The 26,939-nt window shown below is 36.0% G+C and overlaps 1 protein-coding gene across 2 annotated transcripts in view; it reads left to right on the forward strand.

Moving 5' to 3' along the window:
- Positions 1-2,541: 2,541 nt before the first annotated feature.
- Positions 2,542-26,939, forward strand: part of b4galnt3b (beta-1,4-N-acetyl-galactosaminyltransferase 3b) — a 34,104-nt gene continuing 9,706 nt past the window's right edge. The window contains exons 1-14 of one of the 2 annotated variants that reach the window (XM_039654298.2): positions 2,542-2,836; positions 13,978-14,027; positions 14,309-14,377; positions 16,054-16,149; positions 18,716-18,806; positions 18,888-18,988; positions 19,066-19,133; positions 19,678-19,756; positions 19,829-19,895; positions 21,061-21,204; positions 23,182-23,291; positions 23,415-23,515; positions 23,952-24,016; positions 25,068-26,466. In XM_039654298.2, the coding sequence (XP_039510232.2) occupies positions 2,704-2,836; positions 13,978-14,027; positions 14,309-14,377; positions 16,054-16,149; positions 18,716-18,806; positions 18,888-18,988; positions 19,066-19,133; positions 19,678-19,756; positions 19,829-19,895; positions 21,061-21,204; positions 23,182-23,291; positions 23,415-23,515; positions 23,952-24,016; positions 25,068-26,466 (2,573 nt within the window). In that variant the 5' untranslated portion in view covers positions 2,542-2,703. Of the gene's footprint in view, positions 2,837-13,977; positions 14,028-14,308; positions 14,378-16,053; positions 16,150-18,715; positions 18,807-18,887; positions 18,989-19,065; positions 19,134-19,677; positions 19,896-21,060; positions 21,205-23,181; positions 23,292-23,414; positions 23,516-23,951; positions 24,017-25,067; positions 26,467-26,939 lie in introns of both variants that reach the window. The other variant, XM_089135460.1, reaches the window with a different exon arrangement.

Below are 26,939 nucleotides of genomic sequence, written 5' to 3' on the forward strand. Positions count from 1 at the left end.
GAAAACAGTGGATGACAATGTCAAGATTCGTCAGGCTCAAATTGTGAAAGAGTGGTTGGAAGGGAGCATGAAGAATAATCTGCAGACAAGTCCAGACATTAAAGTTGGGTTAGTTCACCCAAAAATGAAAATTGTCAAAGTCATTAAATACTCACTCTTATGTCAATCCAAAACTGTAAGAGCCTCTTTAGAACGCAAATGAAGATCTTTTTAATGACTTTTTTTTTTTTGACCGGGCAGTGTAAGCCAGTGAAACTGCAGTCAGCTAATCGCTGTTTTCAATCTAAAACAGCAAATAATCAAAATGTAAACTAAAATCCTTTCATTTTTTTCTTTACTGCTATTTATTATTTAAGAAATGCGGTGCTCGTCGATAAGTCACAGAGATTCGTAAAATATATTACGTCCTTGGACATTTTTTAATGAATATAATTTTTCGAAATTTATATAAATCCCCTTCAAGTTTACTAAGTGCATCTGCATGAAATGTATGTCCACACTGCCATCTTCTGGTGCTATGCAACACGTTACACCAAGACACCTGATGTCTTCTGTAGTTTCTAGACTCTTCTTAACACCCATATAGTTGGCTTTTCTTTCTAAAAGGCATGAATAGACTACAGTGTGTCATTTACAAGAGTATCGGTACAATTTAGATGCTTATAACACTTGTTTTGTTGATGAAAATGAAAAAAAAAAATGTAATGATAATTTATTTTTATTGTGCGGGTCAGGTTTTGCCAACAATGACCAAATGACACCACAAAGACTTGAAATCCACATAGGCGATCAGCCATTTTACAGTTCTAAATAATGATCTCAAATGATGTAAGAGAATAGAATATACAGTTTGTACAGTATAAAAAGCATTGTCGGAAAGATCCCATAAAACATGAAAACGCAACGTGTGTGTGTGTGTACCGAAACTCAGGTTGCTTCAAGGGGATTTTCTCAAAAATTCTCTGTGATGACAAATAGCTAATGACAAACCGTTTGACCGTAAAGTACTAGGGGTGTTAATATGAGTAAATAGGAAAAGGGTTCGCATATATCTAAATTGAGAAATATCAGGTAATTTATATTAAAAAAATACTGCAAACGTTTGCATATAGGGTTAAATAAAATGTTGTGAGCTTGAGCCCTTCTCTCCCTGCCTGTGGTGTGTAACTTGGTAACACATTGGTCATTAGAGACAGTGAAGTCCCCAGGTAGATGTGTTTATTTGTCAGTGCTCTCTCTCTCTCTCTCTCTCTCTCTCTCTCTCTCTCTCTCTCTCTCTCTCTCTCTCTCTCTCTCTCTCTCTCTCTCTCTCTCTCTCTCTCTCACTCACTCACTCACTCACTCACTCACTCACTCACTCTCTCTCTCTCTCTCTCACTCACTCACTCACTCACTCACTCACTCACTCACTCACTCACTCTCTTAATGGCTTATGCAAAGTTCTTCCGGAAACAATATATAGTATGTAAAACCACCAGCAGCAGCAGCAGCAGGTCATACAGGTTTTTCCAGACCAGCCGCACTGCACACATCCAAACATGTTCATTCATCCTCCTTAAATGACTTTTAGGAGACAATCCCATACAGAGAAGGAGATTTGTTGATTTAGGAGACAATCAAAGAATGTCTCTGAGTCTTTTCCTATAATGCCTGATGAGTTTGGAGAACACCTTTCTATAGGGTTCAGGAACTGGGATGTTTTGTGCAGTGACCCATTTTTGTTTTGATTTTAATGTTTGTTTTTGGATCATTGTCCTGTTAGAAGATCTAAACATGGCCTGCACAGGCTGTCAGGTTTAGTTTTTTAATCTGTTGGTATTTGATCGAATCTATGATGCCATGTATCTGAAAAAGTTGTCCAGGACCTCTGGCTGAAAATTAGGCCCACAACATTAAAGATACAGCAGAGTATTTCATTTTACACATGGGGTACTTTTTGCCCCTGTATATGAACCAACCCCATATTAAGTGTTTGCTGCCAAAAAGCTAATGTAGGCTATCTGACCATAGAACCGGTCCCGTTTGTAGTTCCAGTAGTGTCAGTTACTTTTCAAACGTTCTATGGTCATGGCCATCCCAGTCCCTGACCTGAAGATTTATTTTTTACAGCCATCATATTTATAGGGGGAAAATAATTCTGACCAGCACTGTGTATCCAAGGTATAACAATTACATAGGCCTAATAATTGTACAGACTACTGTACATTTAACAATAAATGAAAAATACAAATTATAACAAATAAACAAAGACACAAACGGAAAATCACATAAACAAATAAAAAGATAAGAATAAAGAGAAAAACAATAATAAAAATAAAATATTACATCTCGTCAAAATGTAGGCCTATCCTTTAACAAAATAAATTAAGAATGCAGCTCCAATTAAGAACTCCAATAATTTGGAGTTATTTAAAAAGGAAATTGCTTGGATATATTTCTCGAAACTGAATTTCTTCTCGTTTTACCTGTTGAGAAGATCGGCGTCGTCACCCAGAGGGCGTGGCCTCTTCAACCTGTGCTTGCACTGATGTTTGAGAGACATTTGCAGACGCAGTATATCCCAGACACAGAGAAGGAAATGTGAACGAGTGTGACGAGAGATTGAGTTTTCACACAGGGTTTGTAACCGGGAATGCATGTATCGATGATACTTCCAGTGGTTTTCAACTTCTCTAATCCACACGGAGCCTCAAGGACGTAAAGATGATGCTCAACTTTCTCCCGGTGCGGAAATTCAAGCGCAACGGCAGATATATTGTGTTCTGGGCTGTGCTGATGGTCGCGTTACTGGCGGTTTATCTGGAGTTCATGGCCACGAGCGAGTGGAGCAGCACTGGTGAGTGACAGACAGACAGACATCTGATGACCTGTCCACTCATTACTTTACACATTCATGATGGCAATGGCAATCATCAAATAGTAAAGTCAAAATGTTTACAATAATGCCCTATTCATTAACCCTACTTAATAGAATAGCACGGTGGCCGAGAGAGGTGCAAAACAAATCACAATTATAAAAACAAAATAACAATTCAAAAATTTTCTGACTTGTTATTTTGTTTTTATAATTGTGATTTGTTTTGCACCTCTCGGCCACCGTAGATTAGGGATCGTGGAGGGACAATAAACAACATGTTTACAGCATTTTTTCATCTAGATCAGGGATTCCCAAACTTTCCTAACTTTTTGTTGTTGCTGTTGTTGTTTAACACATTTAACCTATAAAATAACGCATGGCGTCTTTTAATGGTCACATGACATGCAGGTAAACAAATCAAATATTTTATCTTTTTAACATGTTTTATTTAGAATATTTTTATATTTAATTGGGCATTTTATTATTAGCTGATATTGGTTAATGCTTTTAGGTCATTATCATTTCGCTCTTCAAATCATATCCAACTACATAATACATTTGTTAAGTGGTATTAACATTAGTTAATTTATTATCATCTACACAAGTTAATCATAATTTAATAATAAATTAGCTAATGTTAATATAGATAACACTCAATAAGGTAGTTTTGGCCAATCTCAACAAGTATGATTCCGTTCTACAATCACCTTCTGTATCTGTTTTGTTGCAATTGCATTCCTTTCTACATGCATACATTTTCTAATTGCAATGTTTACCCATTATATTCCACAGTTATACTAAATTAATATAACTGTGGATTATATAAACAGTTATAATGTTTACTTGCAGTCCATTCGACTTACATTCCAGTGTTTTGTAAAATCTCTTCTGTTGTATTAGGAGTTTGATCTTGTTATCTTAGTGAGTTTGTTCTTTGTCGTGTTGAATTGGTTCTATTATTGTACAGCACAATGTAACGCAAGGGCAGAATACATTAAGTTAATAAGATCAAGGATATGTTTAATGTGTATGGAAACAGAGAACATCAGGCTGCTTATTTCTGCCCTTCTGGTCTAGTTTTTTTTTTTTACACCAGCTTAAAAACAGGGTGTTTCTTACCAATTCCCATAGTGACTCAGTGTCTCCTCTACTTTTCTTCTGACTCAGGCACCTTAACTTATAGACATTTTAATCATGTTTTCTTATTGGTCCTATATTTCAAAGTCTATACAAAGAGAAGCTTATGTGATTTAGGAAACATGCTGTCAGGTGAGCTCTGACCTGCAGTAGGGGTTTGTCATCTTGTTTGAGGTCAGTGTCAGACCAGAGGAGCAACACCAATGTCACACCACCTGGACATCAGCCTGATAATGTGCATCTAAAATTACATTTGAATAGTAAACTCACACTGACCTGCACAAAATCAGATTATAAACAACAGCTGTCTAGTTGAGATTTGCTTGCACTCTTTCTAATTCTGATTGGGTGGAGGACTCTTGAATTCGATCCGAATTCCTTGTTCCTCCTGTATTTCCAAAAGAAATACAGAGGTAAATGATTGGTTTGCACTTGGCATAATGATGCATTCGAGTCCTCCTGGAAAGTTCGTATTTACAAGTTGCGAAGTTGTGTTTACGATGTCAGGTGTGTTTAAGTCACTTTTGCCCATGAGCAAAATGGCGGTGTACCTACTCTTAAAGGAAATTTCCAAAAATGAAATTTCTGTCATTAATTCATAGTCAGAAAGCTCTCAGATTTCATCAAAATATGACTTAATTTGTGTTCCAAAGATAAATGTTTGGGTGAACCAACCCTTTAATTAACTACACAAAAATACAGCAAGGTTTTTAAACTATTTCTAGAAAATGTCGAACAAGGAATGTGAATCTAGTGTATTCTGCTTTGCTTGTGTTATGTTGCGGGTCAATTTGACCCGTTTACATTTTCTAGTTGTTGGAAATACTGGTTAAAATTTTTTTTTCTTGATATTTTGTGACTTTTTCTCATTTATCATGATGAACATGCGTGTTTCAACATGCTGATGTGTTTTGACATATATCTACAAAATTACTGTTACGTTTGTGATGTTCGCGGGTCAATTTGACCCACATATTGTAAAGCTCTAAAGCAACTATACCGACCCAAAATGATAACATTTCTTGGTTATATATTTTTTTTTATTTTTTTTTACTTTATGAAGTTAAAAAATGAGCTTTTTCCCACTTATTTCAATACAGAAAAATATTTTGTCAGCCACAGATGGTAAAAATGAGCTATCGCTTATTTTTTCAAGCTACCTGAAATAATATTAAACCTTTGTTTTTTTTCTTGATATTTTGTGACTTTTTTCATCTATCAGTATTATCATGAACATGCATGCAAAGTTTGAACATGCTGCTGTGTTTTGACATTTATAAACAAAATTAATATTACGTTCGTGGTGTTCGCGGGTCAATTTGTACAGACACAAAATAAAAACATTTATTTTACGTATGTCAGGGCACTTGTCCAGTTTTAACATGCAAGTGTATCTAAAAGTGGTCTAACCAAACACAATTGAAAAAAGCTAAAATCACAGTGTTTAATTATTTATTAAATTTATCAAATTATTTGCAAATTACAGATGGAAATCTTTGTCAGACACAGATAAAATAAGCTCTCATTTCTATATTCAGTATATCTGAAATACCTAGCTTTTAACCCAAAAATTTATGTAGGATTTTCAAATGCATTATTACAGAGCCAAACAATTAATAAAAAAAAAACATTTAGTATGTTTTTGTTATGTTTGGTTTCTCACTCCTCTGTGAGTGAATAATGAGCTTTCCCAGAATTTTACTTAGTGTGGCATGAGACTTCAAAATAAAAAACAGGAAAAACTTATCTCCAAAAGATTGACAATAAAATAAGTAATTTCACAGGTTTTTGTGATTCTGGTACATATGAGGATGTTTCAGAGTTAGAGGATGCTTCTGAGATTGAGGAAAATGTTGTTGAAGATACAGAAATTGAATGAAACTATGGGGAACTAGGTCTTAACTTAGGAAAATGAAACATTTTAATTACATTTAAATTGAACTGTTTAGTTATGATGTTCAAAGCATAAAATGTAAAAAAAAAATGTTTTACAACGTAAAACATATGCATAAAAGTCAGTATACTGTTTATTTTCATTATTTTTTTTTCATTATATTAATTACATTTCATTTTCATTATATTGTTTTCTAATGTTTGACAAATTTTGATATGAAAAATTTACAGTTTGTATCTAAATCTTTGTTGTTTTTCATAGTGTGATTTTTTGAGGAATTGTATTGAATCCAATTAGGGTGAATTTGACCCGCTCCATACAGGGTGTGCACAGAAATCGAAACGTGTGCAAGGGTTAACTAATTAATGAAGCCACTGTATGCCACATTTCTCACTGACATGCCTCCAATTCATAAAGATCCAGAGCTTTCTGTTTGTATACAACTTTGCTGTGCTGTACATGTGCGTTCAACTCGTAAATATGATCTTTCTGACATGAATTGAAATTACCATAAGTGTTGCACAATATACCAGTAATAGAAAAGTATCACGATACCCTGCTTTTAAAATGGTGCGATTCCTCATTTTACTAGTCTTGGTACTTTAAGAAAGGCAGCAGTATAGTGTGTGTGCAGTGCTTTGCTTACACTCCCTCCTGGCACACTGGGATAATTTTGGTTTAGTGAAAACATGGCATGTGTGAGTCCATTGCTCATGCATGACATATCGATTGTCAAAGTTGTACATAACCTAGAAGTCACGCAGATCTGTGAAAATGACCAGTTACCAAATATTCATCCAACAATGACACCATAATGTCACTACCATTCTGAATGAAATTATTTCTACTGCAGAACACAAAAGAAGATATTTTGAAAGTCAACGGTCCAAACAACACTAGATCTCATTGATTTCCTTTGTATAGACAATAATTAATAAATATAATAAACAAAAATCCGCTTTAAATAAAGTATTACAGGTTTTGAATAACATGAAGGTGAATAAATGATGACAGCATTTTTTTTTTTTCGAAATTAATCAAGTTTATTGACTAAATTTAAAGACTTACAGCTGTTTGCAATGAACAAATCAAACAAAAGTAATTGAAATAGCTCAACACAACAAAAGTGGTTTCCCCAAATTTAAATAAAAATGCAACTTTGAATGACTTCTGCAGTCTCAAAATTATGCAACCCTTCATATACTGAACTTATATACTGAACTCTTCATATATATATATATATATATATATATATAGTATATACACATTCATGCATGTATATTTAAGAAAAAAATATTATTTATTTAAAATATTTATATTTATTTATAATATAAATTATATATAAATGTATATACAGTATATACATGGAAATATTTATTAAATATATACATGGATGTGTGTGTATTTCTATATATATATGTGTATATATATAATTATACATAGTGCACCCACATATATTATGTAAACACAAACTTTTATTTTGGATGCGATTAATCACGATTAATCGTTTGACAGCCCTACTTCTGGCGCGAGGGATTTCAATGTTAAGTCAATGCAAAGATGTGTTACGCGTGTAAAAAATTCCTGCGGCGCGGTAGACACGAATGATTTTATTTAGTGCTTTTTTGTGCTTTCACACTTTTAATGTGAAATCGCCACCCGAAAAAATGTTGAAAAATGTGAACGGAAGCAGAACGGACCTTTGAGAGAGAAAGAAAGCACGAGAGGAAGTTTAAAGGAGTAGTTCACTCTTAAAAAAACTTTTGCGGATAATTTACTCACCCCCATGTCATCCAACATGTCCATGTCTTTCTTTCACCAAAAGAAATGTTGCTGGAGCATGGCATGTGAACAATCATTTCAGAAAGTGAAGGATCTCCTTACTTCATCAGCGGTACTCAAAATGACCCATTAGTTTCGCCTGTAATGCTTCTTCATATGGGATGGGGGCGCTGATATCACATATGTCCTGATGGAGAGGAAAAGCCGGTTGCTTTTGCGTCCAGGACACTTAGTAAAGCCGAACAAAATTGTGCTCAGATCGAGCGTGAGGCCCTGTGTATAATTTTCGGAATTCACAAATTCCATCAGTACTTATACGGAAGAAGGTTTACCCTCTTTACTGATCATCAACCTCTAATGTCTATTCTCAGTCCCAACAAGAGCATTCCATCCTTGGCAGCAGCTAGAATGCAATGATGGGCTCTGATATTAGCCGCCCATTATGTCCTTGAGTATAAGAAAGCAGGCTTACATCCCAATGCAGATGGACTGTCACGGCTGCCATTACTAGTGACACACACGGAAAAAACAGACACGGTGGATGGGTTCTCTGCTGCCCAGGTAGCCACCCTGCCTGTCAGTAGTGCTGAAATTAGACGTGACACCCTAAAGGATCCCACTTTGTCACCTGTTCTGGGCATGGTTTCAACTGGACGGTTCCCAAAATCTAAAGGGATACCTCAAGGCTTTCTGCCCTTTGTGACACATCGCCATGAGCTCACTGTTGTTCAAGGATGTTTAACATGGGGGAGTCATATCATGGTTCCAACCAAGATTTGCTACTGGGTGCTATCTGATTTGCATTTGGGCCATCCTGGGGTGGTAAGGATGAAACATCACTTTCGCCATTTGTATCATTCTTTGAAACGACTGTTGACTCCGTGTAATTGTTCTTTAAGCCATCTGAGGAGAAATTTACACACATGACGGTGTTTGTTTTTATTACACTTCACTAAAGTCCAAGTAGGAAACACCTTGTCAGATATTCACAAACAAGAAATTGGAGTACCTCAGGGTAGTATTCTCTGTCACTCTTTTCAGCATTAAAATAAACAGCATTGAGAATATCATCGGATCTAATATATTCTGCAGCCTATATGTGGATGATCTCTGCATTGGTTATAGTGGGAAGAACATGAGTACAATTAAAGGCAACTGCAGTTATGTATTCACATATTTTGAAAATGGATTCAAATTCTCGAAATCAAAAACAGTCTGTACCCACTTCTGTATCCAGCGATCCCTTCATCATGATCCAGAACTCTTCATTAATGGAGAACCGATTAATGTTGTTAAGGAAATCAAGTACTTGGGTCTTCTATTTGACAACAAAATGACTTTCATTCCTCATTTGAAATCACTAAAGAACAGGTGTCTTAAAGCTATGAATGTAATGAAAGTATTAGTAAAAACAAAATGGGGAGCAGATTACATTGTTCTTTTGAGACTCTATAGACCTTATTCAGAGCAGCGCCATGACAGGTATGAAAGTGAGGCTGTGAGGGATAGACGTACCGTGTTTCCAATGGCATCCTCTGTAAAAAACTGAATAAAGCGGCTAGATTACTTACAATTTTCAGCTTACATTGTCGGGAGTTTTTTGTCAACTGAAATTTCTTGGAAATATATTTTTTCCAGTGTTTTATAAGCAGAACAATCCGAAAACACAATAAATAACAGTACAGCCCATTGAAGAGATGCAGATCTATCCCTCACAGCCGCGCTTTCATTCTCATTAAAAATCAAAGATGGCGCTGCCGTGAATAAGGCGTATAGAACACTAATTCGTTCCCGGCTGGACTACGGAAGCATAATATATGATTCGGCGAGAAAATCATATAAGCAGATGCTGGACTCAGTACGACTTGCCTTGGGAGCATTTAGAACTTCGCCAGTGCAAAGTTTGTACATTGAAGCTAATGAACTTTCACTTCAAAATAGACGATTGAAACTCTCACTCCAATATGCTGTCAAAATAAAGGCAAATAAATCCAATCCAGCCTATTCTTTAGTCTTCAACCCACAATTTACTCCTTTGTATGAGAGCAAACCTAAAAGCGTCAGATCCTTTGGTAATTCGTATTAAACCACATTTGGAGAACTTGAATGTAAATTTAAACATTTTAAACCAAATACAATTCAATTCTATATCTCCCTGGAAATTAGAGAAGCCGAATATCAATTTGGATTTGGCTAATCAGAGGAAAGGAGTGACTCATCCAAATGTATATAGACAGCAAAATTTGGACATAAGAAACCAATTCCCTTTTCACGTACCTATACTCACAGATGGTTCGAAGGTGGAAAATAGCAGCAATGGTGACTGTGGACATCAATGCTATGGAATCCGTATTCACGGAAAATGCTCTGCTGAAGCACGTGCTTTACTTTTAGCTTTGGACTATATCGAAAATACACTACAAAAAAATGCTACAATTTTTACAGACTCTAAATCTTGCCTTCAAGCAATGGATACTTTAAAAATTGATCACCCTTTAGTGGATTGCATCTTAATTAACCAAAGTGGATAATCTACAAAATCAGTTCTTCAGTATTATTATTTTTTTGCTGGGTTCCAGGACATGTTGGACTTTCAGGAAATGAACGAGCTGATGCCGCTGCTAAGGAAGCTATTAATCAGGAAGTTAATGATTGTCAAATTCCTCCATCAGATATCAGGCCGATTATTAACTGATATAGTTTAAATAAGTGGCAAGAAGAGTAGAATTTGTGCAAGAATAATACGTTGTATGAAACTCATCCGGAAATAACAAACAGACTTTCTACCAATTTTAAAACTTGATTTGACCAAGTGGTCTACACCAGATGCCGTATGGGTCATACATGTTTGACCCATGCTTTTTTGCTTAAAGGTGAAGACCCAACTTTATGTATGTTTTGTAAAATTCCCTTATCTGTCAAACATTTTTTATTAGATTGCCCTGGACTTAACGCAAGCAGAAGGCTCTTTTATGAAGTTACTTCTTTGAAGGACATATTTAATGAGATTATGCCTTCTTGTTTATAATTGTTTTGTTTTTGTTGTATTTATTTTTTTTGCCATGAAAATAGCTGAAACTGCTGACATGGCATGAAATAAAATAATCTGAATCTATTACACTTCACCAAACCTATGCAATAAGACAACCAAACAATCATGTAAACCTTGAGATTATTAATTGAGACATTGTGACAAGTTAAGCGTTTTCATTTAATTTCATGAACATTTTTACTAAACATAGACTTTATTTTCCTTAAAAGGGCCGATTTGTCCAAGTGTAGGCTCATTTTGTCAAGCAATTAATTTAGAACAATCCAAAACTGGGTGCCGGTAAGATGCCAGTAACAGATGTTCCTGCTCGGCCAGAATCCCTTCAAATCATGCATCTTCGGAAGCGGAGCTGCTCACAAAGTTACAAAAAATTCCGTCTAATCCGGCATGCAAAATGGGGTCTCTCAACTCGGACTTTGTGCGGACTCCAAGTATAAACCAAGCATAATTCTATTGTTTTGATTGTTGGCAGTGAGCAATTTTGTTCAACTTGCTCTTCGAATGACTGTAGTTCATCCATGTGTCCAACCCTACATTTTATGTGTGTGTCAGTTTAGACACACTGGGGCGACATCGTAACTTCGTAAGTCAGTGTGAGGTGACGCAGCCTTGTGACTGACCTTTGACCTTTGATTATTTCTGCACCAGTGGTCCCAGCTCGGACCTTGGATTTCTTTGTTATATTTGTGGGGAATCATCAAAGACCAGGTGCATGGAGCAGAAATGGAACGAGACTACAGGGTGAGACCTGCATTACTGTAGTCTCGTTCCATTTCTGTTGCGCGCTCTCTCTCTCTCACACCCCATTTCTCTCGCTTTCTCTCTCTCCTCTGTCCTGCACTGAGCCCTGGGGCTTCTACCCTCTTTTAAACAAACTCGACATTCCTCTGGGGGCTACCAGTGATTTCTTGGGTGAACAGTGAAAGAAGGGATTTGGATGGAGAAAGGCAAAGAAGCAAATTGTGGTTGCTTGCTAAAACACACACTTTGAACATGCAAATGAGATCCTTAGGGTCTCTTCTTTAAACTCATTTGTTCTTGCTCACACGCTATGGAAAGTGCACACACCACCCAGTGTGCAAATACACCTGAAGACACAGACCATAATAGCCTGTCTGCCCCGGCCCTCCCCACAGTGTGTTTTCAGTGGCGCTGGGGGTCAGGTGACCCTTTCTTCTTTAAGCCGAGGCGTCATTTCCTGTGTTCCTTGTTGCTATAGCACCAATGTGCAAGGTTAAGCACACTTGCACTTCTCTGTACACACACACACACACACACACACACACACACACACACACACACACACACACACACACTCTCTGTTTTTTGCAGGGAGTTACATCTAGAAATTTAGCTAAAATTGCTGTAAATATTTGCAGATAGATTATGTGTAAATTAACTATACAAGTTTTTGTATGTAATGTGTGCATTCATTTGTAACTGTCTATTTGAAAAGCTTGCAACATAGCAGGATGTTTGTCAGCCAAAAGTCAGTAGTTGTCCGAAGAATGCCATGTCAAAATACCCATTCTTCCTACCAAGAAAATTAAGTGAAACTTGAATAACTTGTTTTTCATCGCATACTGTATAATGTGACTGAAGGGACAATGCACATACAGGTGTCCAAACAATGTAACAGGAGTCTGTTTTTATGTCCTTTCGGGGATGTCCTCGAGCTAATACATAATTGAATAAACATTTTTCTCGGGAATCACAATTTTAGAGATCTTGTTTCTCCTATGATTCTGAATAGACAACAGAATTAAACAGAATAACAATTTACTAGAGATTCTGATAATGTTATTGCTGCAGTGTGTTTAAAAAAATATTTAATTTATTAGTTTTTTAATCAGTTTGAATGAACGATTCAATGACTCACTCATAAAGATTTCACTAGTTTTATTACTTGATGAATATATAAACTTTATGCCTGTACTTCTATGGTAATTTGAATGTTTGGAGTAACATAGAAGTATGGTTGAACAGACTGTTTGTGAAGCTGTTCCATACCCATACATGACAACTCTCTCTGGCTTAGTGTCTGAACTAACGTAGAGTTTAATGTTCCACTGTGATCTTATTTGACAGTTTTAATGGTCACAGGTGAATCGTTGTTATTTAGGAATTAGATCACTTGGGTGTTTGCTTCGAGATCGCAATCTTTTACCGAATAATTGTGCAGCTTTAGTTTATAGTAGTGATGCACAATATATCGGCCGCCATATCGGTATCGGCCGATATATGTTCATTTTTAGTGTTATCGTTATCGGCCTGATAAGAGAATTAGGCCGATATATTAAAGCTGATAATTAATGTATTATTTCCTTTGGAATTGCTTGAAATATGATTGGACAAAAAATGAGATTACAGTTTAGTGCAGCACAAGTCTGTCATATAGTCCATGTAAACTATATGATGTGATTGGGGTATGGATTTTAATGGTGAGACTTTTGTTTTTGTAATCAGACTCCCAAAAATGAAATAAAAATTTGGATTTAGATTTATCGGCCAATATATCGGTTATCGGCTTTTTAAGTATAAAGAATTATCGGTTATCGGTATCGGCCAATATCGGTGCATCCCTAGTTTATAGTTATTATTAATAGCGTTATATATATTAAACAATAGTTCATAGTATGTGCTAATTTAAAATAGTAAACTATGTTTGTGTGTTTGTTCAGCCATAATTTGGGAACAAGATTGGCCCCAGAAGTTTGGTAGAAACCTCTGCAATATTAAAAAAATATAAATAAATTTAAGATATATATATATATAGCACCAGGAAATCAGCATGCTTTGTCATGCATGACATTAAATAATGAATAATGAACAGAAAAAGGAAATTCTAATGACATCTTTGCATTTTGGGAAACTCATTTTATAAATTTTATAAATGCATTTTATAAATGGATCCGCATAGCCAGTTTAAACTCTGTGATTGCCTATAGAATTCATATTTTTCATTTAATCTAATTTGGGGTCAAAATGAAAGTGTGTGTAAGGGAGAGAGTGAGTGACGGTGAAAGTGTGTGTAAGGGAGAGAGTGAGTGATGGTGTGTAAGTTAATTCTTTTTCCTTTTTAAAGATTTATGTGAACATGGAATCAGTTTCAGTCTATCTGGAGAAATCTCAAACCATCAATGGCAAACTAATGTCACTGTCATTGATCAAACACACACATACACACACTTGGTCAGTCAGGTTTAATTAATTAATTGTCTACTTGAGTAAATATTTTCTCTATTTCTCTTTCAGACGTAACCATCTGCAGCGTCACCAGGCCAAAAGCTGCTGCTCGACGAGCGGTAAAAACTCAGTTACACTCCATCATGTTGCATGTTTCATTCATCTAGAGTCCAGTTATAATCTTGGAAATTATTATTTTCCATTATTGATTATTAAATTCAGGTAAAAGATTATTTTTGTTTTGTGTAAAAACATTACTCTCTCAGTAGCCAGTGAAATATTATAAGTCACAAAAAAAAGATAAAAAATCATGGTTGATATTTCTTCTGGTTCATTTGTGAAATGACAAATAAAAACTTGAGTACATTGCATTGTGGGATGCAATATTTGTGTTTCACAGGCTCAAGATGACAATCGTGAGAAAGACATCTGGATACCAAAAAACACTCAACAGACATGGAGGATGGAGGTAAAGATACGGCCACAATGACAGAAATACACAGGGAAGGTGTTTACCGTGGTTTCCAAAAATATTGTTTAACGGTGTTGCTGCATGTCCAAAAACATGGTATATTCAAAACAAAAGTATTTCCTTGTTATGTACCTATAAAGTATACCAAAGTACCTTACCATTTATTACCTTGGTATGTACATATACATGTAAAGCCTTAATACTACAATATTTTTGGTACTTTGTAAGTGTAATAGTTTGTAATATTTCTATTACTCAGAGCTCTGTATGCATATGTTTATGTGCATATGCCGTAAGGATGATGGTATTAAACCACAAGAACATTTGCCTCTATGTTGGCCATGGCTCTTTCTGTGTGTCTTTGGCAAGTCTTTTGCTGTCTTGTTAATTTTAGCATGACTCTGTGTGTCTCTGGTGTCACTACACTATTTTAAACATGACACCTGAGCTGTACAATTTTTTATTCATTCTGTATGTTAGTTGGGGATTTAAAATAATAATTTGTGCTTCATAGTAATCTAAGCTTTAACTGAGCAGATTGCATTTTTGTTAAAGGAGTACTTCACCCAAAATGTTTTAAAAATTGTCATCATTTACTCACCCTCAAGTGGTTCCAAACCTGTATGAGTTTCTCTCTTCTGTTGTACTTAAAGCTACACTGTGTGATTTTTTACCCCCATCTAGAGGTGAAAAGGTATATGACCATCCAGTGAATATTAGTTTCTGTTCCTCTCAATTCCGATTTCGTTTTAACTCCTACGGTGGCCAATGTAGTCCAAGATTAACATGGCTTCCAGTTCGACCTTGTTCGCGATTGTTAACTCAAACGTAAACGCGAAAGGCGAAGCTTGAATTAACGGGTATGTCCCTCTTTGGCTAATGTACTTTCAAGATGGAGGGGCAACATGGCGACCGACATTAGAACCCCTTACCCCGTATGTATTTTCAATGCCATATTATACACTCACGAGAAAACTTTATTAGTTGAACAAAGTAAATATACATTAATGAGCATATATATTTTTGAAAGAACTAAGTGTTTTTAGCTAAGAATAAACTAAAAGAGTTACACGGTGTAGCTTTAAAATAATATATTTTGAAGAATGTCGGTAACCAGACAGTTGATGGTAGCCATTGACTAACATCAAATATACCATGGAAGTCAATGGCCACCATTAATTGTCTGGTTAACAGAAGAATGGAATCAATGCAGATTTGGAAAAACTTGAGGGTGAGTTGGCTAAATTATGACCGAATTTTCATTTTTGTGTGAACTCTCCTTTTAATTCTTATTTACAAAAATGTGTATTATTTAAGCTATAAAGAGAAATGAATGTAAAGTGTACAGACAGTCACTTATCATATCACATTGTTCAACTTCATTAGTTCAAATAAGTTTGCACAGAGAGTTTTTATCACAACTGTGACCGATCTCATGCTGATACGTATGATGTTTAGTTCTTGTAGCTCTACTTTTGAAATAGTATTTTAATGTTTATTCCAGTGCAGTGTCTTGCCCCATAGACTTTCATTAATCATAAACATGTTTCCCCCTTGTTTTTTAAGTCTGATGGATCAAATTATCCAAAGAATTATTTTAATTGTATAGACTATTGTAAAGTAAAAATCTGTTCATTTAATATATGAATGTGTTTGTGTGTGTTTTGCTGCAGTATAAAGGACAGGCTAATCTTCACATCTTTGAGGACTGGTGTGGCTCATCTATAGCTCAACTACGGAAGAATCTACATTATCCACTATATCCTCATGTAGGTTATATAGCTGTCAAATATACACTTTTTGAATTTAATAGCCTACTTTTCAACACATACCTGCACAACACCTTCTCATGAAAAATCTCCGCCTAATTTACACAACATGTGTATGCACATGGAATTGTTCTTAACCTCATTCGAATGTTAATATATTTGGAGTATTCTAAATGAGCGACCATGTGCCCAGGGTTAGTAATAGAGTGGTGCAGGTATGACATCCCTTTGTTGGCCAAAACCGTGAAGCAAGTTAGCATTTTAGCACTTCCGGTTCCATCAGCCCGAAGTCAATGGGTTTTTTAATGCGTTTTTGATTAAATGTCTGTGGTGAACACAAGCTCAAGACACTTTAATGTTTTATTATACAACATAAAAAATAACAATATTACCCCACTCGTGATTTTTTTTTTTGAAGCTGTTACATAAGTATTGAAAAAGGTGGTTGCTATCAAGTGGCTAATGGGAAAACAGAGGCAGTCGGGGACATTAAACGTCATCGCACCGATTAGATAAGCTAGTCCGCTTTTACGGCTTCTTTATTCTTATAATCGATCTCTGCTCTTATAAACTCAAATGTTCTGGTAAGATGTTTTTAGATAAAACCCGAAAAAGTTGTCGGAAACTAGTGATAGTGACGTAGAATTTGTGGGGCAGTGTAGGTTGTTTATAGCTTACCTTTAGCTTTTTACTTCTGGCCACTGGATTGAGGCTTCAAAATTTACAAAAGTTGTTCATCTGTGATAATTATCTTGATGGACAAAACATGAAGAATCATAAACTTTTCATAAACAAGAATCATAAACTTTTTTTGATCACAGAGCTTGATTTTAGCATTAATTAAATGATTAGTTCACTTTTGAAAAAACTTTTGCTGATAATTTACTCACCCCCATGTCATCCAAGATGTCCATGTCTTTCTTTCCTCAGTCGAAAAGAAATTAAAGTTTTTGATGAAAACATTCCAGGATTTTTCTCCTTATAATAGACTTCCATGGGAACCAGGTCCAACCGAGGTCCAAACGACAGTTATAACAGTTACAGATGCAGCTTCAAATGTCTTTAAACGACACCAGACAATGAATAAGGATCCTATCATGCGAAACGATCAGTTATTTCAAAGCTTATTCCAAAAATGTAACTTTTCTAAGGACAAATGCTAGCCTTTCTCCATTCTGTGAGGCACGTTTTCAACGTCACGTAATATGTAATTACGTTCAAAAGGTCACGGGCGACGTAGCCAGAAGTACAGAGTCAGAGTGTTTACAAGTTGAACGCATAGGTTGAACGTGAAAACTAACTCAAATGCCGTTTACAAAAAAGGAATTAAAAGGTAAAACAACGATGTCGGACGATTTTGATTCTGAACTTCCGGCTATGTCGCCCGTGACCTTTTGAACATAATTACGTATTACGTGACGTTGCAAACGCGCCTCACAATATATTACAAGGCTTGCATTTGTCCTTAGAAAAGTTACATTTTTGGAATAAGCTTTGAAATAACCGATCGTTTCGCATGATAAGACCCTTATTCATCGTCTGATATCGTTTAAAGACATTTGAAGCTGCATCTGAAACTGTTATTAACTGTCGTTAAGGACCTCGGTTGGACCTGGTTCCCATTGAAGTCCATTATAAGGAGAAAAATCCTGGAATGTTTTCATCAAAAACCTTAATTTCTTTTCGACTGAGGAAAGAAAGACATGGACATCTTGGATGACATGGGGGTGAGTAATTTATCAGCAAAAGTTTTTTCAAAAGTGAACTAATCCTTTAAAAAGCCAATGGGAAAATCCAATTGGGTTTTTGTCGAGGGAGGTTTCATCTCCTCACAAGGTTTCAGCAAACATGACAGTCGCAGCATTCAAAGAAATTTCTATTAAAATCATTTATAAATATTACCCTTTTAATGATTATCGTGTGAGCAGATTTAATTGTGATATTGTTTAAAGAAATAGTTTTTTTAAGGACTAAAACAAATGGCTAGTAGGAACTACATGGCCGTTTCTGTTGCTTAATAACCTACTGTTATTGGTGGAGCACATACTGAAACTGGCCTTAACATTTAAAAATCTGATAGCAAATGGGATGTACAGAATTTCTGATATAAGACTGCAATCTAATTTAAAAAATGGATTATAATAAATTTGATCATACATTTACATGAAATACTTCTAGAATAGACCTAGGTTATTTAAATGATTTGAGAACATTAATAAATAGCAGAAATTATCTAAATACTCTACTATAAAACAAGATCAAACATCGCAGTGTTATTTTATTATATTAATATTTAGAATTTTCTGCTTTTGTCATTTTATTAGCTAAATAAAATAGCATATTAGTTATAACTAATAATATTAATAATATTAGTTATAGCTTTTACTAAAACTATTTTAATTTTAGTACTTTGACTTTTTCTGTTTTCTATTTAGTTATTCTAATTTCTTCAAAATTTGTTAGTTAACAATAACAACACTGTTAGCAACATACTTTTCTTGCAATATTACATTTGTATGCATTGCATATTGCATATGATAACACTGTTTTTTTTTTATCTCTGTAGAATCGTTCAACTGTGAAGAAACTTGCTGTGTCGCCTAGTTGGACCAATTATGGACTCAGGATATTTGGCTACATACATCCTTATAGTGATGGTCTGTACGTCTCTCTCTGACACACACACATTCAGATTGTGTGCTATTGTTCCGCTGTTAATTCTTCCCTGTGTTCGACAGGTGACTTTCTGTTTGCAGTGGCGTCTGATGATAACAGTGAGTTCTGGCTCAGCGACGATGAGAATCCCGGAAATCTCAAGCTTCGTGCTTATGTTGGAAAGGTATTGACTTTACAATTACTTTTGTGCAGGTGCGTAAAATGGATGCACTTAACTTTGTGTTGTTCTTTCATTTTTAGACAGGTAGAGAATGGACCGCCCCAGGGGAATATGGGAAATACGCCAGTCAGAAATCAGATCTTATTCCGTAAGTGAATGCGGTGTTTGTGTTTCATAATGCTTGAGGGAAATGCTCACACACCTCTCCATGATGAATGTGAGTGACAAATGTTGTTCAAGGTTACATTTCAGTAACATACTTCAAATCGAAACAAAAATGGGTCAATCGGTTGTGCTTCCGGAGCTCAAATCACACAAACAGTGCTGATCCAGCTAATCTGTATCTGACGTATTTGACTTTTTGTTTTTTGTTTTTAATGTTTTAGAACATGTTCATTGTGTTAAAATGCCATACATTTTTTACTTAAATTCTCATTTCATGTAAGTATGCCTGTGGTTGCAAAGTTTGTGGTTTAAGGTTAATAATACAGGTGATTGAAGTGTGGTCAAAATTTTGTTTTGTCTCTCCTGTAAAGTTTGTTAAAAGCCACTCTGACTCCAAGCCCTCAATATTATATTTAAAAGCTTCATGTAAAAATTTCATAGATCTTCAAATTCTCGAAGAGAAAGTACTTGCACGTAGTTCTTACAAAATGAGGAATGTTTCACATTTTGTTTATTGTGTTTTACAGTCTTCAGAAGACCAGTAAATATTTCTTTGAGCTCATTCATAAACAGAACGATCAAGGAACGGACCATGTGGAGGTTGCGGTGAGTGTGTTTACTGAGGGTGTCGCTGTGATTGTTGTACACTGTTATGACACTGCCTGTATTTACTTACAGTGGCAGCTCAAACAGTCTGGACACGGATTTTCAATCATCGATTCCAAGTTCATCTCTCTCTATATCGGTGAGTGTGTGTGTGTGTGTGTTATTTTGGGCCGTGGTTGCAGAAATGTCAGGGTAGTGTTAGGATGCCTGGAATAGCTGCTCCTGTCCACACACACGCCCTAAAATAGAGCTAATGATGGGGTAGCCTCCACTGCACAAAGTGCATTTGTGTGTGTTTTCGTGTTATTGCTTCAGCTGCCCTTTGCGTTCATTTCTTTGTAAATGTATACAGTACTTATGTAGTTTTTATGTAGTTTAGCTCTGCCTTCACTCACTCACTCCAGCTCAGAATACCTCAGATCCACTCTGTCAACTTTACTGTAGTAAACGCTGCACAATGGCAAGAGAAATACTAGCTTAATTCATCCATATATGCTTGAACCAGAAACGGGTTTAGAATAAGTGGAAGTGGAGTGAATTATACAGGCTTGTCTTCAAATTGATGTATCAGAATGGTAATGCTTTTTTATGTGTCGCTCTCTACAACACACAACTGTAATTAATGTGAGTAGCCTTTTGCTTGACACAAACAGCTAATAATATGTTCCCGTTCGCCATCTAAGAGTTAGACAGCTGCCTTCTGAAAATCAGCATCCTTACAAACCCTTTGAACAACTTAGCCTTTTTTTTTTTCAGCAAAATATACCGGGATAACCTGGCTTCTCTTGAGACTCCCCAGTTTAGTGATTGGTTACAAAATAGTTGTGACGTAGAGAACAAGGGTTTCAAACCGCGCTTTTGAGACTGTCTTTGGTTCACTACGGTTTTAAGCAGAATGATGAATTTGCACATGGTTAGTCTGACAACATATTAAAAACAACAAATAGAACTACATTAAAAGCTTGACCTCAGGGGGGGTTAAAAAAGGCATTGCAAACTTGCTAATACTAAAATGAAAACTAAAAATATGCAAATAAAAGCTAAACTAAATATTGTAATTGTATATAAATAATAGTAGAATAACACAACATCGCATGCGTGTATGTTTACGTTTTTCTCTGAATATTGTAGGGATGTCAGATGATGATGCGGACCATGTTTAGAATGGAATGGAAGTGCACTGCATACTATTTTTTTAAATACTGTATTATATTAATAGTATTAAAAACAGTATATCATTTTTAACTATATCGATAACCGTTTCAAACACTAGTATATACCTGGTTGTGTGTTTGTGTGTGCAGATGAGTCCACTCTGAAGGCAGGAGTTGTCAATCACATTCCTCAGACCACTGCCAGTCATGTGACTCCGCCCGAGAGGTCATCCCAGACTCCGCCCCATGGAGCGGACATGCTGAGAGCAGATCCACGAGACTCGTTTTATCAGGGTGAGAAATTCAGACACAAACTCTCACTCACTTAATACAATTTTTATAGTCAAAATAAACATAATCCACTAACAACGCAGACCTGATGAGCCATTAAACACTAAACTTAAAGGGTTAGTTCACCCCAAAATGAAAATTAAGTCATTAATTACTCACCCCCATGCTGTACCAACCCCGTAAGACCTTCGTTCATCTTCGGAACACAAATAAAGATATTTTTGATTGAATCTGAGAGCTGGATCAGTCCTACAAAGGATGCCTAAGGGACTGGCTCTTGACGGCCCATAAAGTCATTAAAGAAAAGGTTTAAATATTCCATGTGCCTACAGCGGCTCAATTATAAGTTTATCAAGCGACCAGACTACTTTTTGTGCGAAAAAAACATAAATAACGACTTAATTCGACTATTATATTACTTCCTTATGGCGCATGCGCGAGAACTGAGACGAGGACGTTCTTCTCCTTCGACTACTTTTTGTTACCGGCTGCTCCGCTTAGGAGTTTTACCGCCCCCTACCGTATAAGATGATGTGCTGATATAGCTGGAAGCGCAAAACTTTCTGTTTACAAGCAGAGGAAGATGCGCGCTGTACATACGCTTTTCAATTTGCGTATTTTCCGCACTATAAGGTGCACTTAAAAGCCTTTAATCTTCTAAAAAAAATGACAGTGTTCCTTATAATCCGGAGCGCCTTATATATGGATCATCATTTTATACGGTAGGGGGCGGTAAAACTCCTAAGCGGAGCAGCCGGTAACAAAAAGTAGTCGAAGGAGAAGAACGTCCTCGTCTCAGTTCTCGTGCATGCGCCCATAAGGAAGTAATATAATAGTCGAATTAAGTCGTTATTTATGTTTTTTTTTGCACAAAAAGTAGTCTGGTCGCTTGATAAACTTATAATTGAGCCGCTGTAGGCACATGGAATATTTAAACCTTTTCTTTAATGACTTTATGGGCCGTCAAGAGCCAGTCCCTTAGGCATCCTATGTAGGACTGATCCAGCTCTCAGATTCAATCAAAAATATCTTTATTTGTGTTCCGAAGATGAACGAAGGTCTTACGGGGTTGGTACAGCATGGGGGTGAGTAATTAATGACTTAATTTTCATTTTGGGGTGAACTAACCCTTTAAAACATGAGAGTGAGTTTTCAAATAAAGTGGACCTGGCAGATTTAAGAAAGTTCTATTGCAGTAAAATAAATAAATCTTATAGCGCTTTCTATTATGATTATTAAAATGATCCATCACTTTATATTTGCATCTTGTTTCTAGTTGTATGTTTGTTCCTTAAATTTTGTGATTTATTGACTTCTTAAAGGGTTTGTTCATCCAAAAAATGAAAATTCTGTCAGTATTTATTCACCCTCATGTTGTTCCAAACCTCTATGTGTTTATTTGTCAATGGGGAATGAGATCTGTTTGATTAAAACATTCTTCCAAATATCTTTCTTTGTGTATAGCAGAACAAATAAACACATAGAGGTTTGGAACAATATGAGGGTGAGTAAATACTGACAGAATTTTCATTTTTGGGTGAACTAACCCTTTAAAGTTGCTTGTGGGCAAGGCAAAGTAAAACATATAATATTCAAAACATGAATTCAGCGCCACCTTGTGGCAAAAGAGACATTTCCACAGCGTTTCTCAACCTTTTCGACTGGAAGGCCCTATTAATGGATACTGTCTGAGTATCTTGATGTATTACATTTAATGAATTACAATCCATTTTGTGATTTCTGAAGTTTTAGGAACTATATCCTCTTCAGTTATTGAGTTTGTTTATTTTCATTTAGATTTATAGTTTAGAGATTATTGGAGCCTTAAATGTTTGCTCTGACTTTCTGGTTGAACCACTGCATTAGAGCCTTCAGTTTGTAGAATTAATACAATAAAGTCTGTAACTGTGCATCTTAATAATAATAATAATAATAGTGTTAATTCTTGTCTTTCTTGTTTGTGTGTGTTTGTATGTGTAGTTCCATTACTGGACAGGATGCGTTTGCAGGGAGTTTTACCTGACTGCATCTATAACCCCAGTTACATCATAAAGGGATATCCTCTAATGCGCTACCAGGGCCTGCAGTTTGTAAGTGCTTGAACACATATAAATAAATAGAACATTAATAAAACAAAACAAATATTTCATAGCATTCCTTTTCAAAGCGATGAATGTTGTGCATATGAGCTTGATCAATCTAATCTGATGCAGGTGCACCTGACGTATGTGTATCCCAATGACTACACACGGCTCACACACATGGAGAGCGATAACAAATGTTTCTACCGTGCAAATTCATACTACCTGGACAGGTAAACACACAACTACACTACCATTCATATGTTTATGCTCAACAAGGCTGCATTTATTTGATCAGAAATATTGTAAAAAAAAAAAAATCATATTGTGAAATATTATTACAATTTTAAGTAATTGAATATATTTCAAATGTAATTTATTCCTGTGAAGGCAAAATTCAATTTTCAGCATAATTACTCAAGTCTTTGGTGTCACATGATCCTTCAGAAATCGTTCTAATAGCTGATCATTTATTTTACATTAAATATTTTTTTAACATTATTAAAATCATTAATTAAAAAAAACTCAAACATTTGAATGGCTGTGAACAATCTGTAGATGATTGAAAACACACACACAGTCATGTAGTGTGTTAATCAATGATGTCATTGGTTTATCATCATATGCATCTTGTGTATTATGATCTCAAATCAAATAATTTCTTTTCAGATATGGCTTCTCAAACTACATTCAACTTGATCTACCTGAAAACGAAGAGTTCATCAAATTCAACGGTACAGCAAACACATGGTGTATCTACATTTAAAGACAACACTAAAACAACTTTCTCAATGCATTTAACTTCCTTAATGTGACAAGCATATTTAATTTTTATATCAAGCATATTTAATTTTATGAAATTATACAATGATGTGAATAAGTTTGGACGCCCATGCTAAAGTTGCCTAAAAAGAGGAATAAAAAATCATCTTTTGGATATTGATCTTAATGCCTTAATTAGAAAAATGAGGAAAACTCCAACCTTTAAGGACACAAATTTTCTTTGTGAATTAATAATGTATCATAAATAAATTAATGTTTTTCCTTAAAATACAAGGTGCATAAGTCAGGACACCCCTATGTTAAATTCCCATAGAGTCAGGCTGATTTTTATTTTTAAAAGCCTGTTATTTCGTGGATCCAGGATAATATGCATCCTGATAAAGTTCCCTTGGCCTTTGGAATTAAAATAGACCCACATCATCACACACCTTCCACCACACCTAGAGATTGGCATGGGGTACTTTCCATGAGATCATCTTTCAATGCAAATCATGGTGTCTCTAGGCATGGTGAATGATGTGGGGATATTTTAATTCCAAAGGCCAATGGAACTTTATCAGGATGCATATTATCCTGGATCCATGAAATAACTGGCTTAAAAAAAAAAAAATCTGCCTGACTCTATGGGAATTTAACATAGGGGTGTCCTGACTTATGCACCCTGTATTTTAAGGAAGAACATTTATTTATTTATGATACATTATTCATTCACAAAGAAAATTGGTGTCCTTAAAAGGTTTGATTTTTCCTAATTTTTTCAATATCCAAAAGATGATTTTTTTCCCCTCTTTTTAGGCAACTTTAGCATGGGTGTCCAAACTTATTCACATCACTGTAAAAACAAAAAATTTTGTCTCATTAATAATAACAAATCATGAATTGTGTGTAATAAGATCAGGTAAATGTAATAAAAGGGGGTCAGTTTTGTTGTCTTTAACTCTTGAGTTAAAATATTTATTCCCCATTTCAAGACACCTCATGCTTGACCTAATCTCACTGTAGGAGATAGAAATTATGAGAAGAAGCAGCAGGAGGGAGGTATGGAGAGGAGCAAGGTTCTCCAAGATTATTATGGCCAATATTACGATTACTCAATGCAGATGCAACGCAAACTGTTCTCTGTCCAGCAAAATGGCAGAATCAGAAAAAAAAGGCAAGATGGGAAAATTGATGTCAGATTTGAACGGATAGACCAAGACAACCAAGCTAAGGAAATCCTAAAACCACCTGAAGAACCACAGAACCTCCCAGAGGAACCACAGCACCAACCGAGAAGGAAGAAAAAGAGACGCCCTCAAAAACACCTGAAGGACCAACACTACCTACAAAATGCACCTTCTGAAGTAAAGACCCTTGACCAGGGAAAAGAAAAAGACTCTGTGGTTGCACAACCGATTCAGGATTTCTACATGGAGAAGATACCTGATCAGCAGAATCCAGGACCAGCTTTGAAAGAAGGCCGCTGGAGGCCAGACGTGAAACATCAAATGGACCAATCGCTCCATCAGGATGGTGGAATTGAGCTCCACCCACTTGAAGCCCATCAGGGCAATAGTAGCGATGGAAATCCAAACCCCATTGCCGACAGAGACGGAGATATTCCCATGAAGAACATACGAGAAGTCGAAGAGTTGAAGGAAAGTTCGGTGACCAACCCTGCCATGTTTGATGAGGTCCAAAATGAACATCATGACCTTATAAATCGGATGGGTAATCGAAAAGTCTTTCTGGGAGAACATGTAAACAAAGCACCCAAGAACTCATTAGATGTGGTAGAAGTAAAGAAGAAGAACAGTGCAGATGAACGACCATCTTTGGATGGGGATGAAGTCAAAGCAGAAGCAATGATGAGGACCAAACACCCAAAACGTGAAGCGGAAAAAGCTGTGCATGTTTTGAAGGACAACCCTGAAAAGGCTGTAGTAGATGACAACAATATCATCAAGCATGCAAAAGTGGCACATCATCTCCCAATCACCCAAAATCCACAGCAAAACAAATCATATGAAAATGTCAATGAGCACAAGTCGTGGGTCCTCTCCTCTCCGTCCACAGAAGAACATAAGCACTGGGGTGGTGTAAATGATGCCAGAAGGGGAAATGAGATACAGGATAGTGCGATACATATAGAAGAGATTGACGATGGACGAGGTGAAGAAGACACTTTGGTGGATCATGGTTTCTCGGAGGAAGAAGACTATGACCTCATCAATAAGGCTGTGTTTGACGTGGAAGTCAAGTGGTCTCAGACGTTCAAGGCTAAACCCCTAGATTTGTATGCCATGCGCTCCGATTGGATTGATCTGAAGTGTAATGTGTCTGGAAACCTGCTGCTCGACGAATCGGAAGCGCTGTCTGTAGTCGAAGCTTTTATGAAGAAACTAAACAAGAAATACCCAAGGTAGGCTGACTGTTGCAATTATTTTGAATCAAATGTCCGATTAAAGGAGTAGTTCACTTTAAAAAAAAACTTTTGCTGATAATTTCCTCACCCCCATGTCATCCAAGATATCCATGTCTTTCTTTCTTCAGTCGAAAAGAAATTAAGGTTTTTGATGAAAACATTCCAGGATTTTTCTCCATATAATGGACTTCAATGGGAACCAAACGGTTCAAGGTCCAAATGACAGTTTCAGTGCAAACTGCAAACTGTTGAAAGGGCTTTAAACGATTCCAGACGATGAATAAGGGTCTTATCAAGTGAAACGATCGGTCATTTAAAAAAAAAAAAAACAAAGATTAAGTTTTATAAGTTCAAATGCTCTGTTTTGTGATGTGCGTTCGTGACTCTCCTGTTCGAACTAGTTCATCAAAATGAACGAATCTTTTTTCGAGTCATTTGGTTCATTCAACGAACGAAATGAACGAATTGAC

The sequence above is a fragment of the Pimephales promelas genome, chromosome 10 (genome assembly GCF_988280905.1).
Source record: "Pimephales promelas chromosome 10, fPimPro1.hap1.1, whole genome shotgun sequence".
In the NCBI taxonomy this organism is placed as follows: domain Eukaryota; kingdom Metazoa; phylum Chordata; class Actinopteri; order Cypriniformes; family Leuciscidae; genus Pimephales; species Pimephales promelas.